This window comes from Erythrolamprus reginae, chromosome 5 (assembly GCF_031021105.1).
Source record: "Erythrolamprus reginae isolate rEryReg1 chromosome 5, rEryReg1.hap1, whole genome shotgun sequence".
Lineage (NCBI taxonomy): Eukaryota > Metazoa > Chordata > Lepidosauria > Squamata > Dipsadidae > Erythrolamprus > Erythrolamprus reginae.
Window position 1 is genome coordinate 89,354,945 of NC_091954.1, and position 22,134 is coordinate 89,377,078.

The window sequence follows — 22,134 nt, forward strand, 5'->3', positions numbered from 1 at the left end:
TTCAGATGTAAAAATTATACCCTTTTTTTGCCAACATTTGAGATATAAGAACTTACAGAATACTTTTCACATTATTTGTCCTTTTGAAATTTGACTAATATGATAAGGCTGCAACAACAATAACACTGATATGATAAGACTGCAACAAGCTACTGCTGCTTAGTAGATTTTTAGAAAAGTGCAAAGAAACAAATGGCATCTTAATGATTTAAAAAATAAATGCTTGATTCAGAACAGTAAAACCAACTCTTGAATATTTTTCAATTTAAGATGATGGAAGAAAAATGCTTAAATGTTATCTGACAAATATCAAACTTGAAAAGTGAACCACTCATGGATTCTAGCAAAACCCAATAAAATCACTTTTAATCCAAATAGAGTAGGCACATTGAAACATGCTAGGTTTCCGTGAAAAATAAGCAATAGGCATCATACTATCATCCTTCAGGTATCCAAGATTTCTTTTTATTGAAATTAGAAAGTCTTTTGTTGTTACTTTTAATGGATATTTTCTTTTCAGTACAATGTTTTATAGGATTATTCAAAGGAGAAATCCCCTTTCCAAATTAAATGAAACAACAATGAATATCTGGCATGTTGAATTATGATTTCAATGAAATATTTAGTCTGGTAAAGAATTTTATTCTTTGATTACGAATTCCAGATTTGCAGGAAGTTTAAAAAGGAAAAAGATTACTATGGGACAGTCATTATTTTAGCTCAGATAATCTAGTTGTTGCAACTGTAGTTTTTGACCATTAGAGTATCCAGTTTGGATGCTGTGTGTGTAAACCATTGGGAGTCATATCTGATGGCACATGAGGCGTTGGCCTATGTCAGTTCCAGTGCACAGGAAGCTTTCTGTAAGCCTGGGGACAATGAAAAATGAACCAAAGGCCCATCCAGAAGTTTGTTTCCAAACTTCCGGGTGGGCTGTTGGGTCCATTTTTCGCCATCCACAGGCCCTGGGGCCTTTTCTGAAGCCTGGGGAAGCAGAAAACGACCTCCCCCACTTTCTGGAAAACTAAAAATCAGCTGTATCCATTTTTTTTGCCATCTACAGGCTCTGAAGGCTTCAGTGAGCCCTATACACATGTGGGAGGAAGCATGGGGAGGTTGTAAAAATATGTGCAGGGGGAGGGAATTGCATTATGGGTGTGGGCATACATGCACACACTATCACATGCACACTCACACTTTTGGCACCCGAGCAAAAAAAGGTTCACTATACTGGTGTAGACTTTTAGCTGCTCCATTAGAATGGAAAGTTGTGCAGGGCATACCATAATGGAAGTAGTGTACACTTCATACCTGGGATGACATTCAATTTTTTTCCCTACTGGTTCTGCCGGCATGGCTTGGTGGGTTTGCATTTGACTGAGTGGACGGACATGGCCAACTTAATATCACTTATGACAATGTGGGGCAGCGCCACGCCCATCAAACCATGCCCACAGAACTGACAGAAAAGTTCAGCCAAGTCTTCTAGCATTCAACCTGGCTGCTTCTCATCTCCTTCTCATGTTTGCTCTGTTTGTATGAGCCTGAGAAGGAAGAGAGAAGCCAAACATTGAACACTGTGGTGGAGAGAAACTGAACTGTTCTCCTTCCCTTCACAGTGGAGCTGGCCCCCTCCTTCCCAGCGATTGAAGTACCTTAGAGGGACAGATTGTAGCAGTTCCACTGTGAATGGAGAGAGAAAAGTTCAGCTTCTCACTGCTGCAGGATTTAAGGTTGAATGCTATGGCAGAGAGAAGCCAAACCTTTCTCTCTCCATTCACAGGTGAGTTGCTGCTCCCTTTGTGTTCTCCCGTAGACTCCTCGTCCCGGATGTTGAAGTACCTTAAAGGGATGGACAGGCTGCTGCAGCTTCCTTCCAAACAGGGTCCCTTCGTTGCAAAGGGAGAAAGAAAAGTTTGGCAAGGTCTTCTCCTCCTTCTTGGGCCTACAGAGAGAGCAGAAGGGGTAAGCAGGGGGGGGGGGGATGGACGGGGCCAACCAGAGGTGTTTTTTACCGATTCGGCAAACCACTTCAAATTGCTGCTACTGGTACCTGCGATCTAGTCCAAACCAGACAAATTTTACCCCTGCTTCATACCCCCATTCCCCTTATTAGAACAGATAATAATACCTATAGTTTGAGTACACCCCCTTGAGAAATTGTAAGATACTTTGAATGGTCTCATCATAGTAACATTAGAAGCACACTTGTCTGCTTCCTTAAATATTGAATTGTACCATCTATCCTACTGTATGGTATTATGGTATTATGCTGGTTTTATTATGGTATTACCTTAATTTAATATTTTACATTGTTTATTGTATTGTCAATTTACTTTATAAATATAGATATACTGTATGTATTTAGGTACAAGTATACACACACGCACTTGATGTGATTGTTTAGTAGTGAAGATGCTTCCCTCCCACATAGAAGGTTGAGAGTTCAATCCTAAGTAGCAGCAGATGTTTCTCAAGGGGCAAAGAGAAAAAATCTGCTGTGAACTATGCGTGGCATCAGGAAGGGCATCCGGCGAGTAAATGCTCAGCTCCATCCAACTGCCATGACTCCATCCTGAATTAAGGGATTACAGGGTTGTAAAAGGGTGTGTGTTTGGTGTGTGTGTATACTGTATATATGTATATAAAAATAAAGTTTATTTGAAGATCAGGGAGAGAGAGAAAAATCTGTAGAAAGCCATGTTAAACTACCCACCTCTTATCTGCATCTCTGTAGTCTATGTGTATGCTGTCTTTGCCAGCTTTAGTTGCTCCTTATAATAAATTCAGTACGAAAGTGATCCTGGTACAATTTTGAGAAACTACCTACTATGTTGCCAGCCATAAATAGTTCACATTTGAGTTGGGAAAATCAGGAATCAGTTCTGGTCTCTTCTAGATCTTTCTGGCAAGTTCACATGAAAATGCAGAAATACTGGTTGTTCTACAGGTGCTGCAGGTTGAGATAAATTCTGTCCAAATGTGTTAGCTACAGCACAGCATTTTTAAATTCGTTATTTATATATTCACTTACTGCTTATGTTTCAACACTGTTGCAGTGTGGTGCCTTGCTGATTTTAGTGGTGTACCTTAAGAATTTTAGACTATCTCCAGGAATACACAGATATAATGCCTCTAGAAAGACTAAGAGACTTTCAAGATTGATTCCAGCCCAGTAAGGTAGAAAAAACTAGGATACCAATGCCATATAGCAGTGATGGCTAGCCTTTTTGGTGCTGCACGCCAAAAGCGATAATGCAATGTGCATACAGCCCCCCCCCCCCCGCGTGAATGTGCGACTGCTCTGCACTCCCCCTCCACATGCATGTACCTCCCCCTGTTCCCTAGGGCAGAGGTCCCCAACCGCCGGTCCGCGGACCGGGACCGGGCCGTTGGGGTTTTCCAGCCGGTCCGCGGCGTCGGAGACCCAAAGCCCATGTGGAGGAAGACGGAGCCAAGCGGGGCCACCCGGAGACCTTTTCCCGTCTTCTTCTCCTCGCTCGCTCCCCTCATAGCCAGCAGCCCCGCTCGCGGGGGGATGCCCGTTCGTAGCTACCAGCCCGCCAAGCGTCGAGGGGGCTTCCGAGGCTGAAGGGAAGAGCCGGAATGCCCTTCCCGGGTTTAGATTGCTTGCTGTTGGGGGAAACGGAGGAGGCGGCGGCGGCGGCGGGGCGCGATCGCCTACTTTCTGGAGCGAGGAGAAAAGAACCGCCGCCTCCTCCGTTTTCCCCAACAGCAAGCAATCTAAACCCGGGAAGGGCATTCCGGCTCTTCCCTTCAGCCTCGGAAGCCCCCTCGACGCTTGGCGGGCTGGTAGCTACGAACGGGCATCCCCCCGCGAGCGGGGCTGCTGGCTGTGAGGGGAGCGAGCGAGGAGAAGAAGACGGGAAAAGGTCTCCGGGTGGCCCCGCTTGGCTCCGTCTTCCTCCACGCAGGATGGGCTTTGGGTCTCCGACGCCCTCGCCCGTTCCCTCAGGAGCGATGAGTGGGACGTCTTCTTCTCCTCGCTCGCTCCCCTCATAACCATCCCTCCAGCGTCGAGGGGGCTTCCGAGGCTGAAGGGAAGAGCCGGAATGCCCTTCCCGGGTTTAGATTGCTTGCTGTTGGGGAAAACGGAGGAGGCGGCGGCGGCGGTGGGGCGCGATCGCCTACTTTCTGGAGCGAGGAGAAAAGAACCGCCGCCTCCTCCGTTTTCCCCAACAGCAAGCAATCTAAACCCGGGAAGGGCATTCCGGCTCTTCCCTTCAGCCTCGGAAGCCCCCTCGACGCTGGAGGGATGGTTATGAGGGGAGCGAGCGAGGAGAAGAAGACGTCCCACTCATCGCTCCTGAGGGAACAGGCGAGGGCGTCGGAGACCCAAAGCCCATCCTGCGTGGAGGAAGACGGAGCCAAGCGGGGCCACCCGGAGACCTTTTCCCGTCTTCTTCTCCTCGCTCGCTCCCCTCATAGCCAGCAGCCCCGCTCGCGGGGGGATGCCCGTTCGTAGCTACCAGCCCGCCAAGCGTCGAGGGGGCTTCCGAGGCTGAAGGGAAGAGCCGGAATGCCCTTCCCGGGTTTAGATTGCTTGCTGTTGGGGAAAACGGAGGAGGCGGCGGCGGCGGTGGGGCGCGATCGCCTACTTTCTGGAGCGAGGAGAAAAGAACCGCCGCCTCCTCCGTTTTCCCCAACAGCAAGCAATCTAAACCCGGGAAGGGCATTCCGGCTCTTCCCTTCAGCCTCGGAAGCCCCCTCGACGCTTGGCGGGCTGGTAGCTACGAACGGGCATCCCCCCGCGAGCGGGGCTGCTGGCTGTGAGGGGAGCGAGCGAGGAGAAGAAGACGGGAAAAGGTCTCCGGGTGGCCCCGCTTGGCTCCGTCTCCCTCCACACAGGATGGGCTTTGGGTCTCCGACGCCCTCGCCCGTTCCCTCAGGAGCGATGAGTGGGACGTCTTCTTCTCCTCGCTCGCTCCCCTCATAACCATCCCTCCAGCGTCGAGGGGGCTTCTGAGGCTGAAGGGAAGCGCCGGAATGCCCTTCCCGCGTTTAGATTGCTTGCCGTTGGGGGAAACGGAGGAGGCGGCGGCGGTGGGGCGCGATCGCCAAGTTTCTGGAGCAGATAGGCTTTGAGTTTTTGGCTGGGGGGGGAGAAGTAGGACCTTCCTAAGTTCCCCCCCCAGTCAAAATCACAAAGCCAGGCAGCCCCCAGCCGCCAAAGGAGCCTCCTCATTCTCCCTGCCCTGTGGAGAAGTGTGGAGGGCTGCGTCACTAAGCTCCACCCCTCCATAACCCCACCCCCATATGACCAAAGCCCCCCCCACCGGGCCGTAGAAAACTCGTCTAACTTAAAGCCGGTCCCTGGTGCTAAAAAGGTTGGGGACCTCTGCCCTAGGGCATGTGTATCTGACCCCTCCCCTGCACTCCCTACGCCCCCATGCAACTGCCCCATGACTGTGCAACTGCATCTCCTGAATGTGTCCTGTACATGCACCCAAAACCCAGCTGGCCAGCGGGAGGTGTATACGCATGCATGATGGAGCTGAGCCGGGACGATGCAGAGAGTGGTCTGCATGCCAACCTAAACTTTTTAACTTAAGCATTTAAATGCATTCTTTGCAAATATTCAAATATTTGAATAGAATATTTTAATTGGTTAGACCAGTGGTCTTTCTAATGCCACAACCCCTTAATACAGTTCCTCATGTTGTGGTGATCCCCAATCATAAGTCTAGCGTCAATTCTCCCAACAGGGCTTGTAAGCTGATTGGCAAGAAGGTCAGAGGGACACCCCCACTGTAAACACCTGATTGGTCGGATTGTAAAAATATGTTCCAAGGCGCCAAAATAGAAGCTTAAGTTCCTAACACCATGGGAAATTTGTCTTTTCCCATGATCTTAGATGACCCCTGTGAAACCACTGGGTTACACTAAACTTACTATTTCTTAGTTGAATACTCCAATTAAACTGTTTTGGAATTTTAAAAAAAATAGATGTAGACAAAACTTTCCCACAAAATATAATTTCTTTTCAGATAACCAGTGTCTTTGTAAGAAAATATATACCATAATGTTACGCAGTTTTGTTAATTGTTTTAGTTTCATAAGTGTTTTTACTATATTTACACAGTGAGGTTTTCTTCTTGTTAAGAAGCTTATTGTCTTGGTTAATTTTAGCAATGTGCAGCTAAGTTATACAGTACTACAGATCTCAATCATTCTACAATGCTCCTTTGAAGTAACCCTGATTTGTTTTCTGTGTTTAATATTTTTAATTTATCAAATTTAATTTTTTCTTTATCTAATATTACCTAATCAAGATTTTATCAGAATCTGTTGATAAGGTTTAACTTATAGATTGTACCTTCCCAAACAAATAACATGTATTGATTATATAGAACAGACATATCAAACCCACAGCCCACAGACTGTATGCAGCTCTGGACAGCTACCAGTAATAATACAGTCCCAGAAGACTGTAAACTTTTTAACATTATTGTGTGATTTATAAATATTAGTTTTACATTCACGCAATGCAGTTTAGGCAAGTCAAAAGGATACCCATAAGGTAGAATAATAATACTGAGGATGAGAGAGAGAGAGGGAGGAACCATTTTCAATCTGAATTAATCCATTAAATATATGTTAACTAGACACTGCATCATTCTTTCTTTGTAAATCACTTTTTAAATCACTACTGCAATTGTCTAGAAAACTGTAGAAGGATGCTAATGATTCTGTTGCAAATTAGTGTTTCCTGAGAAAATACATAGGTAGTCCTTCTTAATAAAAATGCTAACATTGTACTTACTATATGACATAAATTGCATTTGTCAGATTTATAATAGTTTCTATTTTATATTTGGTTTGTATGATAATTATCTTGAATTTTGTATGTAAATAGTTCCTTAGGTATGGCTTGGTATTCAATTTCTGTGTCAACATTCAAATATAATATGAAATTATAATTTGGTGTTACAAGAACAAGTCCCAGCTAAGCCCTCAGGTTCTTGTGTGCCTGTTTCCTTTCTGTTTTACATGAACTGCATTTAGCATGCTATCAAAATGCTAAAGTATAATGAGAGAAATAAATTAACTTCACAATTTACAGTCAGAACTTTTCTGTTTCCACAAACCATGACTATCAGTAGTACCAATTTATAATGATTCTAGAGGCTTGGGAATTGCAAATAGAGAGTCCTCAACATTTGATCAATGGAGAATTATATAAACTCGGGATTTAGCATGGCAATGTGGTGGAGCCGGGGTGGCGCAGCAGGTAGACTGTAGATCTGCAGGTCAGCGGTTCAAATCTCATCACTGGCTCAAGGTTGACTCAGCCTTCCATCCTTTCGAGGTGGGTAAAATGAGGACCTGGATTGTGGGGGCAATATGCTGGCTCTGTTAAAAGGGGCTATTGCTAACATGCTGTAAGCCGCCCTGAGTCTAAGGAGAAGGGCGGCATAAAAATTAAATAAATAAATAAATATATAAATAAATGTTTTGCAATTTAATATAATTTCAATCAGTAATTTAATATATTTGCCCATTGAAAATTTGTCTATGAAAAAGAGTTCTTTTCTTTGTGTGATTTTTCAGAAGTAAGGTAGGATTTTTTTTAAAGATAAGATTTCTATTTCTTCAGACTGATGCTGAAAATATAGATTTCCCTTATGGGATAGTAAATGATTAAGAAAAGAGTTCCTTGTACTGGCTCCATTAAATACAGATATGAGAATTACTGATAAAACATTTTTGCTATGTACTTATTTTGACCAAACCCATCATTCTGCTAGATAAAATATTAATGCCTAAATAGCTATATTTGTGCCTTTTTAATACAGTGATGTATTATAATATGTATCTGCTTTTGTGATCAAAGTTCTGTGAAGGACATATTGCCTGTCATCTTTACCTTTAGGTAAAGGGAAATTATTCCTAATCCAGCTTTTGTATTTAGAAGCATGGAATTTGTCAATCTTTTTCTGTGCTATCTCATTTTTGCTTACAGAATTTCAATTGGTTGAATCACAGTTTAGAAGGTGTTTTTTTAAGACTTTCCTTTTTTAAGTCTGAGGTTGATAATTTGAGAAAATTACTTATTAGGAAATGTGTGTGTAGTGGGGGAGGGTTTGGTCTAGGTAATCACACATGAATAACTTGCTTGGCAAATGTGAACTGTTCTTGTTAATGGCATCAGGTTTATGTTTGGATTCCCATTCCTCTGTGTGTGTTTAAATTCATTGTTTAGATGTTGTGGAAACTACTCTGTATCTATAGCGTGGTCTGTCTTTGGGACCCATATTATCAGTGCATAGTGATAACAGAAAACCCTTCATTCAGAAGATAGTGCCATTTAAATATCAAGACTAGGTGAATCATAAATGCTATCATTGTATTCTAGATGCACTTGATTGTCACGTTTTGAAAATGATACAAGGAACAAGATTCTCTTTAATAGCCAAGAAGAATATTTTGTACACACTTTTCTCTTTTATCTATTATATATCTGCTAAGCTTTGAACCTAGCTTATCTAAATGTTTAAACCAAAACACATAATTTTACTCAAAAAGATTGTTCATTTTCAATCTTGTTTCATTTCCTGGCTTTCATAGGAATCCTTCAACTACTTTCTACCAAGTGTTTCATTCGAACAAGTTACAGGAATCAAAGAACCTCTGGGATAGGTATGAATATTTGAGTATGGAAAGCATACGTGCTTAAGTATGCATGAAGAGCTTTGCACTGTGCAGGTTTCTCGTCATCAGGTTTTAGTATCTTCTTCCTTTTCCTTGTTCATTTGTAGGGGAATTAAAGTATCCCAAAATTTCTCAGTTACATAACTGTTGTCTTTGGGGCCATGTGGAATCTTGCTCCATTTCATATATCACAAGATTTTTCTGGGAGAAGAGTACTTTTAAATTAGATGTTCATTGATATTCAAGTGAGAATTTCTATCAGTTGTAGCTATCAACAGTTCAGACTTAATGTTTGAAAATTACCCGTAGTAAAAATGGCCTGACTACAAGTATTTTGAAACGAAATCAAAATCTTTTAAATTTCAGTAAATATGGGATCTATATTGATTGGACAAAATAACAATTATAACATGTATCTACAAATTGAGTCATGATAAATTAAAGCATTAAAAGAGAATTCAATTACAGCCAGGCAATTGGCGAGAAACTGCAACAAATTCAACTTTGAGGATACCACTTGTCAAAGTTGTGTTACTAATTCAACAGCTGCAAATCGCTTTCTCACAATATTAGCAGATTCCAATATTAAAAGATTGGAATATTGGCTTTTCAGGCTTATGGTGTTCTTGTCTGTTTTATATTTTCTACTGCTAATTGAACATTAAGCATCATTGTTTGTTTGCATTTGTGGTATTGAAACAAAGAAAACTGAATGGCTTTTCTTAAAGCTTGCTCAAGTCACATGCTTGCTGATTTCAACATTTTAAAGAACACATTTTAGGTTAAAATACATTTAAAATCACAATAAGAATTTGAATAACTCTTATATAAAACAAATGCAAAAGAGCTTATAAAGCCATTGTTTTCAGTATTGAAATCCTCAAATACTCTAAATAGCTTACTTCCACCTTTGGGGGTTTCAACATACCATAAGTTTAAGAAAAAAAAGATTATTCTGTGGTTTTGTGTGTTGAGTCTCAGATCTATTAGCTCCACGCAGACAATAAACGCTATAGGGGTCAAAGAGGAATCTAGTAATGTTGGCAGTAGCGCTTAGACATATACCGCTTCATAGTGCCAATATAGCACTCCCTAAGTGGTTTACAGTTTTACAGCATATTTCCCCCCAACAATCTTGGTCCTCATTTTACTGACCTTGGAAAGATGGAGCTAACGATATTTGAACTGCCAAACTGCACTAGCAGTCAGCTGAAGTAGCCTGCAGTGCTGTACTTTAACCACTGTGCCACCTCAGCTCTTTAATATTCATTTTACTGATTCAGTTTCACAAGCAAAATGAAATTTCTTAATATCATTGCTACCTATCAGTATCACTCATTGCAAATTGCAAATTCAAACATGTTGGACATGGAAAATTTGAACATGGTGGACAATAGAAGCTTGACTCAATTGCTGGTATTCTACTACAAATAGAAAAAAGACATTATCAGTGTGTGTTAAAAAGCGAAATAATATAATACGAAATTGCAGGAAGAACAATATAACCAAAGAAGAATACAAGGAAGAAACCAAAAATGTGGAGATAGTATCAGAAAGATTAAATTGCCATGTGCTGAAGTCACAAATCTCCAAAGAGTGAAAAAGAACCTTCCTGAGCATGTCAGAAATAAAAAGCAAAGCAAATAGGATATAGAATTGTTGTGGGGAAGAAGGAATAATAATAGAGGACAATACAAAATACCATAATTATTTTCATTGCTTTTTCTCTGAAAGGAAATAAAGCTCTGCTTTGCTACTATGGTGCCATTAATGCAAGTAGAAAGCTGCAACACAAGCTAGGCAAGACAAGGGTAAAGAAACACCCGCTTTAAATGCACTCAAATATCAAGGGCTAGATGAGTTACATCCTGGACTATTGAGTTGATTACAGTAACTTTGAATAATTGTTGAAACTCCTAAAGATCTAGCAAGAACTCAGAAGACTGGAAGAAAGCAAATATCTATGTAAGGAAAGAATAAACTAAGATGGTAAGCCAATTGGAAACTAAGTTCTAAAAGGAACTATTAAGGGCAATATACAGAAGTAAGTACACCCGCTCACATTTTGTAAATATTTATTGTATTTTTCAAACTATAAGACAAACCAGTGTATAAGACGCACCAAGTTTCAAAGATGTAAGTAGGGGGAAAGGGTTTTGTCCTCCTTGGTCTCCAGGAGTACTCTTCAAGCCTCCCAAGCCGTCTGCCACCCATTTTTTTTGCAACAATGAGCCTGTTTTTTACAAAAGTTAGCATTTTTGCCTTCCCCCAGCCACCAAGAGCATTCTACAGGCCTCCCAATGGGCCCATTTTCCCCAAAAATGGGGTGTGAGGCGGAGCTTTGGGAGGACAAAAATGGATCTTATTCAGTGTTTAAGATATGCCGACATTTGCACCCTCTTTTATGGGGAAGGGAAGGTCCGTCTTATACTCTGAAAAATATAAAATATCATTTGTGCTGAGCAGGTAGTTGGTCTAGATACCCAATTCTGTGATAATGTTGGACTAGTTGAAGACAGATTCATACTTATGCAGGGGGTTCTTTCAAAACCTGTGCAGAATTCATTTCAGCATTTCCTTCAGATCTTGTCTTGCTCCACTGCGGCAACTTTAGTATCTCAAATAGCTCTTTGAAAGCTATCAAGAACACAGGAAAGCCTCAGATTCCGTGGAGAAATTCATAGTCTTTTTGATAAATTTTCATGAAAGTTTTTTTTTCTTTCATATGGGAGATGGACATTATTTATATATTGCTACATACCGTATGTAGCAATAAAAATATGAAATATGATATTTTATTGCTCTTGCACTTTTATTGGACTATATTGACATTGTAGTGTAGTGGATGTATCCATAACTCAGAATTCTGTGAAATTTTTATTTATCAAATTTACACACCACCTATGTCATCAAAGGGACATATTCTAGTGGGAGAGAAGTTCCTTGAGAATCTCCAGAACACGTCCAAAAGCTGAGAAGACTAAAATTCTGGTCCTAATGACCAACCCGGATTGGATCCTTACTGGTTGATTTATAAAAACCATATAGCAATACAAAAGAGATAAAGATTAAAATTAAAAAAACAGGAGTAAAAACAAGTTTAAAAAGTTAAAAAGAAGAGAGAGTATCCTTCTGCATGTTACTCTTTTTTTAAAATGTTTTCGTTTATCAACATGTCTCTCTTCATCCTTACGCCTGTGGCCAAAGCTAGGCCTTGATATTCTTCCAGAGGATCAGCAGAGTAGGAGCCTACCACAACTTTAGTGCTGAAATGTTTTATCTAAGTAAGATTGATTCACAAGTGTGTATCCAGATGCTTCATATTAAAGCAATCCTAAGGAGTTCAAAATCTTCTTTTAATGTACCTGAGCCTTTTTTCCCCTTTGACATTCTGATTAGGAGTCAGTTCTTATATAGACACTTTAGTAGCATACATGGACAAGAGGGAGATACGAATAGGGTCCAATTAATCTATATTGTCCTGTACTGGAGGGGTTCTCAAAATTTATGATACCCCTAGCATTATAAATGAATTTGTGCACTGATCTGAAAATAATGATATACCTACCATATTGGAGATGACCAGCTGGCAAAACCAGTTGCTGATCTTATTGTGACTCTAACTGCATATGATTTTGACTGATCCCCTATACTCCTGGGATTAGCCATCTCTAAAAATTCATTCCTGAACCCTTGGGCAGCACAAGCTAGGTCTTTGAAGAAATCTTTCTATCTTAGATACACTGTTTTAAATTATTGTTTTAAGAATTAAACACCATGGCCATGTTGAAGCTTCCTTTGGGAAGACACCATGGTTGGGTTTTTTTACCATTTGAATACTTGTTGCTAGGTGCAGTAACCTCAGGAGCCTTTCACTACTTTAATTACTCAGAATAAGAGATTGTAAAATAGCTTTGAAAAGGACACACTAGGGAGCAATCAGATTGCTGCTTGGCCTAGTATATTCTGACTTTGCGATAGATGCAAGAAAATGGGAAGTAAAATCTGCCCATTGGTATTGACAATTCTGTTCAATCACAGCTCTCCTCTTTGTGATGACCCATGTTGTGTGTGTTGAAAATGCTGCCTCTAGAATTCTGGCCATTTGTAATCTCAGTACATCTTACATATTGGTTTGACTCAGCATTTTATTCAGGTTGTACAGTGGTATCTCTACTTAAGAACTTAATTCATTCCGTTACCAGGTCCTTAAGTAGAAAAGTTTGTAAGAAGAAGCAATTTTTCCCATAGGAATCAATGTAAAAGCAAATAATGTATGCAAACCCATTAGGAAAGAAATAAAAGCTCAGAATTTGGGTGGGAGGAAGAAGAAGAGGAGGAGGACAGTCGTTGCTGAAGGAAGAAGGTGAGGAGAATAAAAAAAAATCCAAAACTTTACGGCTTAAAAAAAAAAAAAGGGACTCTGAGGCGGCAAGGAGGAGCACATGCCTCCCATACGCCCGGCGTGAGGCTGCCTTCCATACACTGCGCAAGAGAAAGAAACCCAGGGAGAATGGCAGGAAACTGGCCGGGCCTTCGCACTGCTCTCAAATTTCCTGGAAATTTTCTTCAGGCTTGGGTTCTTAAGTAGAAAATGGTTCTTAAGAAGAGGCAAAAAAAATCTTGAACACCTGATTCTTATCTAGAAAAGTTCTTAAGTAGAGGTACCACTGTATTTGGAAATGAACTGATCTGATTTGTACTTTCTGAACCACTTTAAATTCTGAATGTCTCCAAATTATAATGTAGTATTTAACAAATGTTATATAATGTGTGCTTTCTCCTGCATGTTCTGTTTCAGATGTGTTCACTTAGTAATACACAATTTTATTGGCAGTAACAATTCTAAAAATAAGTCTGTAAAATGTCCCTTTCAAAGAAAGTTTCTCATCAGTTCATTCAGACTCATAGTTTTTAAAAAAAACATTTGTTCATCTGCTTTCCCATTTCACTGAATAGTTAGATGATTATTAGATGGTACTTAAGGATGTATGAGTCAATAATAATTGAATTTAATATTTGGTTTAAAACATTTGATGTTCAGTTTAATAAAATATTTAACTATAAGCTTTGTTAGCTATATTAATTTTGGCAAAATGGTCTGACAATGGTAGATATGGTTTGCAAAATATCAGCCCAATATCTGTAAAATATTATACTTTGTCTAAATATGTTTTACAGTAAAAACCGTGGGAATGAAAATGGTAAGTAGGGTAGTTCAACAGAAATATTTCTTCTTTCTTACTGTGTCTCCAAGCAAATTTTTCTAAATAAAATTCTATCAGAAATGAGACACAGACAGAATAGTTCTCCTTCAAAGATTGTTATAGGGATATTATTAATGTGAGAAAAACTCAATAGCAAACCACCTATATTAGTGTCAAAAAGCCTCTGCTTTACTTATATATGGAAGGAAAGCTACAATGGAGGGCTCGGACTAAATCTGTTAAAGTTTTCAAACTTCCGAACTGCCTTTGGATCTTAAACATCTGACTCAGTACATCAAAGATTCTATCCAAATAACTTATAATAAAATATTAAATCACATTTGAATATAATAATAATAATAATAATAATAATAATAATAATAATAATAATAATAATTGTTTATTTATAATGCCCTTTTAACAAAGGGCATGACAGCAAGCCATATACAACTAACAAAGACAGGCAGTAGGCAATACGCACACTTAGCTAAAACACAACTAATAAAACCATAAAACTTGTTAAAAATATTCCCAACCTCTACAATTTCTTCCCCTCTTGCTGATCTCCAGAAAAAGGATGTTTCAATCTGCTGAATCAAAGAGGAGTGTCTTTAATACCTTGCGGAAAATGAGAAAATTTTCCTCTACCCAAAGCCCTAAGGAAAGACATTTCCACAGACATGGGGCCAGATCTTGAAAGGCCCGCAATTTTGATGTTGCTTTATGTGTCTGTGGAACAGTTAACTGATCCTTCCCTGCCGAACGTAGGTCCCTCGATGGTGTATACCAAGATAAATAGGTCGCCAAGTAATTTGGTGTGTTTGAGCACAGGGCCTTAAACACCATCACTAACAGTTTAAATTGGGTCCTGGCTTGAATTGGCAACCGATGTAGAGATCTACGTGTGGCCGACACATGGGATGACCTGGAGAGGTTTAGAACCACCCGAACAGCACTATTTTGGACCAGGGATAATGGACGTAGTGAGCATGATTGCAAGCCTGCCAATAAGTTATTACAGTAATCTCAACGTGGTGTTACAAGGGCTTGGATGAGTAGGTGAGCAGTCTCGATTGTAAAGAACTTGCAGATTCTCCGAATATTCAGAAGATGGTAATTACATGCCTTTGCTGTTGCTCCAATAAAGGGGCACAGAGACAGTGTATCATCCAACAAGAGTCCAAGGTTCCAGGCCACTGAGACCGGGACCACCGAGCAGTCCTGTAGATGTATAGGTGTACAGTGATCCCTCGAGTTTCGCGATCTCGATCTTCGCGAAACGCTATATCGCGATTTTTAAAAAAATATTAATTTTTTAAAAAACCACTTCCGCGTTTGGCTTCAGGACTCAGCTGGGAAGCGGCGCGGCTGTTTTAAAAGGTCGCAGCCGGCCTGGGGGGCTTCCCAGCACCCCCCCGAACCCCCAACCCGGGTTGGGGGGGTGCTGGGAAGCCCCCCAGGCCGGCTGCGACCTTTTAAAACAGCCGCGCCGCTTCCCAGCTGAGTCCTGAAGCCAAACGCCAAAGGCGAACTTCCGCGTTTGGCTTCAGGACTCAGCTGGGAAGCGGCGCGGCTGTTTTAAAAGGTCGCAGCCGGCCTGGGGGGCTTCCCAGCACCCCCTCGAACCCGGGTGGCCGGGCGAGCAGCGAGCGAACGGCGGGTGGCCGGGCGAAGGGCGGGCGAGCGGCGAAGGGCGGGCGAGCGGGTGCTGCAATCTGTCGGCTTCCGCACCTCCACCATCTGCGCATGCGCGGCCATGAAAAAAGGGCGCGCATGCGCAGATGGTGTTTTTACTTCCGCAAGCCTACATCGCGAAAAATCGATTATCGCGAGGGGTCTTGGAACGGAACCCTCGCGATAATCGAGGGATCACTGTATATCAAGAGGAGCCGCCGGATCTACCTACCTACCTACCTACCTATCTATCTATCTATGTGGCAGAGTCATATCTGCTAGAATGCGAGCCATTGCCCTAGTCTCAGCTCCAACTTACATGTGTGTGCTGGCCAGCTGATTTTTGGCTCGCAGAGACTCTTGGAAGGTATTTTTTGCTTCCAGCGAGCCTCTGGAGGGATGGGGAGGGCGTTTTTATCCTCCCCCGGCTCCAGGGAAGCCTTTGGAGACTAGGGAGGGCAAAACCCGAACCTACTGGGCCCACCAGAAGTTGGAAACGGAACGGGGAAATGGGCTTCAAGAGGGGGGGGGACTGTTTTTGCTGTCCTTAGGCATTGAATTATGGGCATGGGTACTCGCGCGTGCACAATAATGCATGCCCACACTCTTGGCAGCTGAGGAAAAAAAGGTTCGCCATCACTGATCTATATCATCTATGTCACCTATCATACCCGAGGAGAAGAAATGTGTTCAGTTGTCTATCTAATAGTGCTATTGAATGTAGTTGTGTTTTGCCATTGGATTATTAAATATTCTAGCACTGAACTTAGATAGCTGTTTCAAAGAATCATGGAACAGTCCAGAAATATGATTGTTTTCTATAGGTATTTGAAAAAAATCCTTATAAATGTATATAGAAAAAGTTAGATAAACATGTAAAATTTAAAAAATGGGGGGGAAACCCCTCTGCTTCCCCAGCTTCAGATTATGTATCATTTTTAAGCAACGGTTGAAAGGTGAAACAAACAGTTCATATAAATTGGAGGGAAATGGGGGAGGGGGTTAAAATATCAATAAAATTTAGTAGTCGTTGTACTCCTCACTAATGTTTGCCTTAGTCTTGAATTTAAGTTATTCTTTTCCTAGATGTTAGAAACATGTTTAAAATGTATACTTATGGGTCCGCAAATACAGTGTATTACTACATTTAAATTCTAAATAGTGGATTCTAATTTGAAAATGTCCCACACCTCAACTCTTGTTAAAACAACAAAGAAACAAACAACACCAACTACTCTATCTCCACAAGTGTCACCGCATTCTTCTCCTTCGCATCAAGTGCTAACCATGTCTACTAAAGACAAGGACAAAGACAAAACAATGCAGTCCAATCTTGCATCTATTCATGAGACTTTGAATGCTTTGAAGGACTTTATGGTCAAATCACAAGAAGATGCTACTCAACAAAGAGAGGCCATAAAGGAGGAGGCAAAACAACAAAGAGAAGTCATAAAGGAGGAGGCAATACAACAAAGAGAAGCTATAAAAGCTGACTTGGCAGAATTTAAAGTGGAGATGGCTCAAATGAAAGCTGATATGGGCGAGATGAAAGATCAGATAAAGCAGATTCAACAAACTCTTCAAGAAAGTGATGACCGAGTTAAAAAAGTTGAAGAGCAAGCTGACAAAAATGAGAAAAGAATGGAGTATCTTGAAGGGAGAGCTGATGAAAGATACAAAAGATATGATGAATCCATCATCCAGCTGGAGATGCAACGAGCTTCGTATGGACTTCGATTTCAGAATATAAAAGAGGAAAAAGATGAAGACTTAAAAACGACTATGGCGGAAATCATTGGAGGTATACTTCAAGAGGACCCCATGGCCTTACAGAAAGAAATCGATGAAGTATACCGAATCTCGAATAGCTATATCCGTCGACACAACCTCCCAAGAGAGATACATATTAAATTTACAAGAAAGGCGTTGCGAGATGAGATACTTCATTATTCAAGAAACTCCCCGCCTCAACGACATGGAGTAGAAATAAAGATATTAAAACAAGTTCCAAGAAGTGTCAGAGAAAACAGAAGAGATTACCACTTTTTAACCAAAATCTTGATTAAAGAAAATATCACTTACCGTTGGCTTATTCCACAAGGACTTTCTCTGACATGGCGCTCTACAAGGTACAAACTGGAAAACGTAGATCAAGCTATGTTCTTTCTTGAACAGAGTGGCTTGGGCCACTCCGACCATGCAAGTAAGCAACTAGTGGTCCAATTACAACCAGCTCAACAGCAACCAGGGGAAAAATCACTAATTCAGCAAGAAGAAAACCTGGGGGCAACTGCCCAAGTAATAGAGCAGGACCAAGGCTCTAGAAGAGTTCAACCCCAGCGAGAAACCAAAAAACCTATTAAATGACAACGAATAAAGACTTGAAAATCTTTTCCGTAAATGTTAATGGACTTAACGAACCAAGAAAAAGGAAGCAAATTTTTTCCAAAATCAGAAACCAAAATGTTCAGATTGCAATACTACAAGAAGTTCATATTAAAAAAGATAACCAAAAATTACTGTTGAATCCCAAAATTGGAAAAATGTATGCTGCATTAGCAGACCAAAAAAAAAGAGGTGTAGTGATGTATGTCAAGAATTCTATAAATTCCAAACAAATATATAAGGATAAAGAGGGTAGGATATTGATTGTACAAGTAGATATTGAACCCAGACCTCTAGTGGTTGTTTCTATTTATGCCCCTAATGAAGACCAAATGTCATTTTATAAAAATTTACACCAAATAATAACAGATTTAGCTATTGATAATTTATTGATAATAGGTGATTTTAATGCTATCGCGAATAGACAATTAGACCACTCAGGAGGGGGAGGTAATAAAAAAAGGGGAAAAGGCAAAAAAACAAGAAGAAACTTGCTACCCAGTACTTTTCAAAAAATGAAAGCGGAACTATTATTAACCGATATTTGGAGGGAAAGACACCCTCTCAAAAGGCAATTTACCTTTTATTCCAATCCTCACAAAATTTGGACGAGAATTGACATGTTATGGGCACCAAAAACGGTGGCAGAACAAATAAGAGAAGTTGAGATAGATGTTAACACATGGGCCGATCATAATCCAATAGTGGTCTATATGACGATGAATAATAAACAGAACAATTGGCGGATGAACAGGTATATATTAAACGACAAGAAATATAAGGATTGGATTGAAAAGGAATTAAAAATATTTTTTGAAATTAATAAAACATCAGATACTACTCCACAGAACTTATGGGATACAGTTAAAGCGTACATAAGAGGTTTAACAATATCTTATACAGCAAAATACAATAAGGAAAAGAAATTAGAGTATTTACAATTAACAAACGAACTAAAACAATTAGAATCCTTATCGCAGCAACATACTAAGAATAGAGATCTAGAGACAGATATAAACGTAATTAAACATAAAATTAGAGTTATAGAACAAAACCAACTAACTGAAAAGATTAAAAGAGCAAAGCAACAATACTTTGAATATGCAAATAAACCTGGCAGATGGCTAGCGTATAAACTTAGAAAACAGAGTCAATCAAAATTAATCCAAAAATTAGAAGATAAAGATGGTAAAATAAAATTCGATACAGAAGGTAAGGCAGACATTGTGTATAATTTTTATAAGGAACTATATGCTAAAGATTATGTCATTGAAGATGAAGTTTTTAATTATTTAGAGGCTTCAAATTTACCACAAATAACAGAAGATCAACAGGCTACCATGGATGGACCAATAACAATGGAGGAACTCCTAATAACAATTAAAAAACAGAAAAGCAACAAGGCCACAGGCCCAGATGCCATACCTGCAGAATGGTATAAGATAGATAATGAAACAATAAGAAATCATATGTTAGAAACTTTTAATTCCTGTAGACTTGACGGAAAAATTCCTAAATCTTGGTCAGAATCACTGACAACCTTAATACATAAACAGGGTACAGAACCAGAAAAAATTAAAAATTACAGACCCATATCACTATTAAATGTAGACTATAAGATTTTTATTGCTATTTATGCAGAGAGACTTAAAGGAGTTATAAATGGAATAATACACCAAGACCAAAATGGGTTTCTTCCAGGGAGACAAATTAAAAATAATATTAGAACTGTAATAAATATACTAGAGTACTATGAACAACACCCAGATAAGATGGCATCTTTAATGTTTTTGGATGCTCAAAAAGCCTTCGACAACGTTAATTGGATATTTATAAAAATGCAATTAAATAAAATGAGATTTGGCCCAAAATTTGTTAATCTAATAGATACCATATATTCAAAACAAACAACGAATATAATATTGAATAACAGTCAATTACCAATACTTGATATAAATAAGGGAGTTCGCCAAGGATGTCCTATATCACCATTGTTATTTATTATGACCCTTGAAACTTTATTAATTAAAATAAGAGCGGACCCCAGAATAAAAGGCTTAACCGTAGGAGATGAAATCTATAAACTCCAGGCCTTTGCAGATGATCTAATGTTTATAATTGAAGAACCGACAACAACAGTTCCTACTTTATTACAAACCATTGAACAATATGGAAACGTAGCAGGTTTAAAGATAAATAAAAACAAAACACATTATTTGACTAAAAATATGAACAAAACACTAGAAACTAAATTAGAAACTATCTCTGGAATAAAGACTGTTAAAAAGGTAAAATATTTAGGAATAAATTTAACAGCGAAAACAATAACATTAAAAAATGATAATTATATGAAATTGTTAGCAGAAATTAAAAAAGACTTAGCAACTTGGAACAATTTGAAAATATCTTTCTTAGGAAGAATTGCAACAATTAAGATGAACATCTTACCCAAGGTATTATTTCTTTTTCAGACAATACCAATAAACCCAGGGGGTATCTTTTTAAAAACTTTAACCAACTTAGTTAAAAAATTTATATGGCAAGGTAAAAAAGCAAGGATAAAAATGAATTGCTTAGAAGATATCAAAGAAAGAGGAGGATTTGGCCTTCCAAATTGGAAATTATACTATCAGGCCGCCGCACTAACATGGCTTAGAGATTGGATAATCTTAGATAATAAAAGAACACTCGAACTAGAAGGACATGATTTAATGCTTGGATGGCACGCATTTTTATGGTATGATAAGGACAAAAATCATTCATACTTTAAAAGGCATACATTAAGGAAATACTTATTAGAAGTATGGAAAGATATAAAGAAGAATCATTTCTTAAGCATCCCAGAGTGGTTAGCTCCCTTAGAAGCAATAACGCATCCAAAGTCTATAAAGGACAAGAAAATGACTTATAGATATAAAGAACTATTAAATGATCAGATGAAGCTTAAATCTAGAATTGAACTACAAGAAGAAGGGATAATAATAGATTGGTGGCACTATGCCCAGATCCGATCTAGATATCAGAAGGATAAAACTCTCTACATTTTTAATAAAAGTAAGAATTCTTTAACTACCTTAATAACCACTAACTCTACAAAAATGATAGGGAAAATATATAAACTACTTATTGCTCATAAAAATATAGAGTTGACTTTAAAAGATACTATGATAAGATGGTGTAGAAATATTGGTAAGGAAATAGATATAGACACATGGGAGAAAGTGTGGATTAATAATTGGAAAATGACTAAATCAGTTTCCTTAAAAGAAAACCAAATCAAAATGTTTTATAGATGGCATCTCCCACCAAATAGGATAGCAAAAATGTTTCCCAAAACATCCCCAATATGTTGGAAATGTAAGAAGGATATAGGAACTTACTATCATCAATGGTGGACATGTAGCAAAGCAAAACTATATTGGAAGATGATTGAAAAAATACTAAAAGAAATAATAAAACAAGATATAGATAATACCCCGGAATTTTATTTATTAGGTGTCACAACCCAGATCTATAAGAAAGAAATTTTTTATTTAATCACACATATATTAACTGCGGCTAGAATAATATATGCGCAAAACTGGAAAGGGGAGGAAACCCCCAAGGAAGAAGAGGTTATAGCTAAGATATTAGATTGCGCTGAAATGGATATGATGACAAGAAGATTAAACGATCAAGAGGATACTAAATTTTACGAAACATGGAACAACGTTTATAAATGGATAGATAAGAAAAAATAAGATATATTGTTAGTGGTTGTTTTTTCTTTCTCTTTATTTTGTATTAGTTTTTATCTAGATGATAACAATAGTAATATTAGTTTAAAAGGATTTTTTGATGATTATGATATAGCTATGTATGTATAAGTATAAACAATATATTAAGATTTTTGAAGTATAATAGTTGAATTTAGTCTTACTGTTTAGACTGAAGGTTTAATACTATTTTATTATAGTAATTAGGATGATATTAAAGGTATCTTTCCTTTTTGGTAACTATGTTATACTAACCTTAATACCCACATTAAGACTTGTAAATTTCAACCCAAATTTATTAATCTTTTCTTTTTTTCTTTTTTTATATAATAGTTAACACATATGTATTCTTTTTCTATATTTGAATTTATACTTTCATAAGAAGCGGGGGAAATACACCCCCACTTTATGTTCATTGTTTGTTTGTATTTGTTTGTCTT

At 39.0% G+C, this 22,134-nt stretch overlaps 1 protein-coding gene across 2 annotated transcripts in view; it reads left to right on the forward strand.

The window, feature by feature from the left end:
* The window catches only part of TSC22D2 (TSC22 domain family member 2), a 42,127-nt gene that overhangs the window by 9,139 nt on the left and 10,854 nt on the right, over window positions 1-22,134 (forward strand). The window contains exon 2 of one of the 2 annotated variants that reach the window (XM_070753429.1): window positions 8,590-8,661. The exons of the other annotated variant lie outside the window; for it this stretch is intronic. Coding sequence (XP_070609530.1) covers window positions 8,590-8,661 — 72 coding nt within the window. The remainder of the gene's footprint in view (window positions 1-8,589; window positions 8,662-22,134) is intronic. 2 annotated transcript variants of the gene reach the window in all.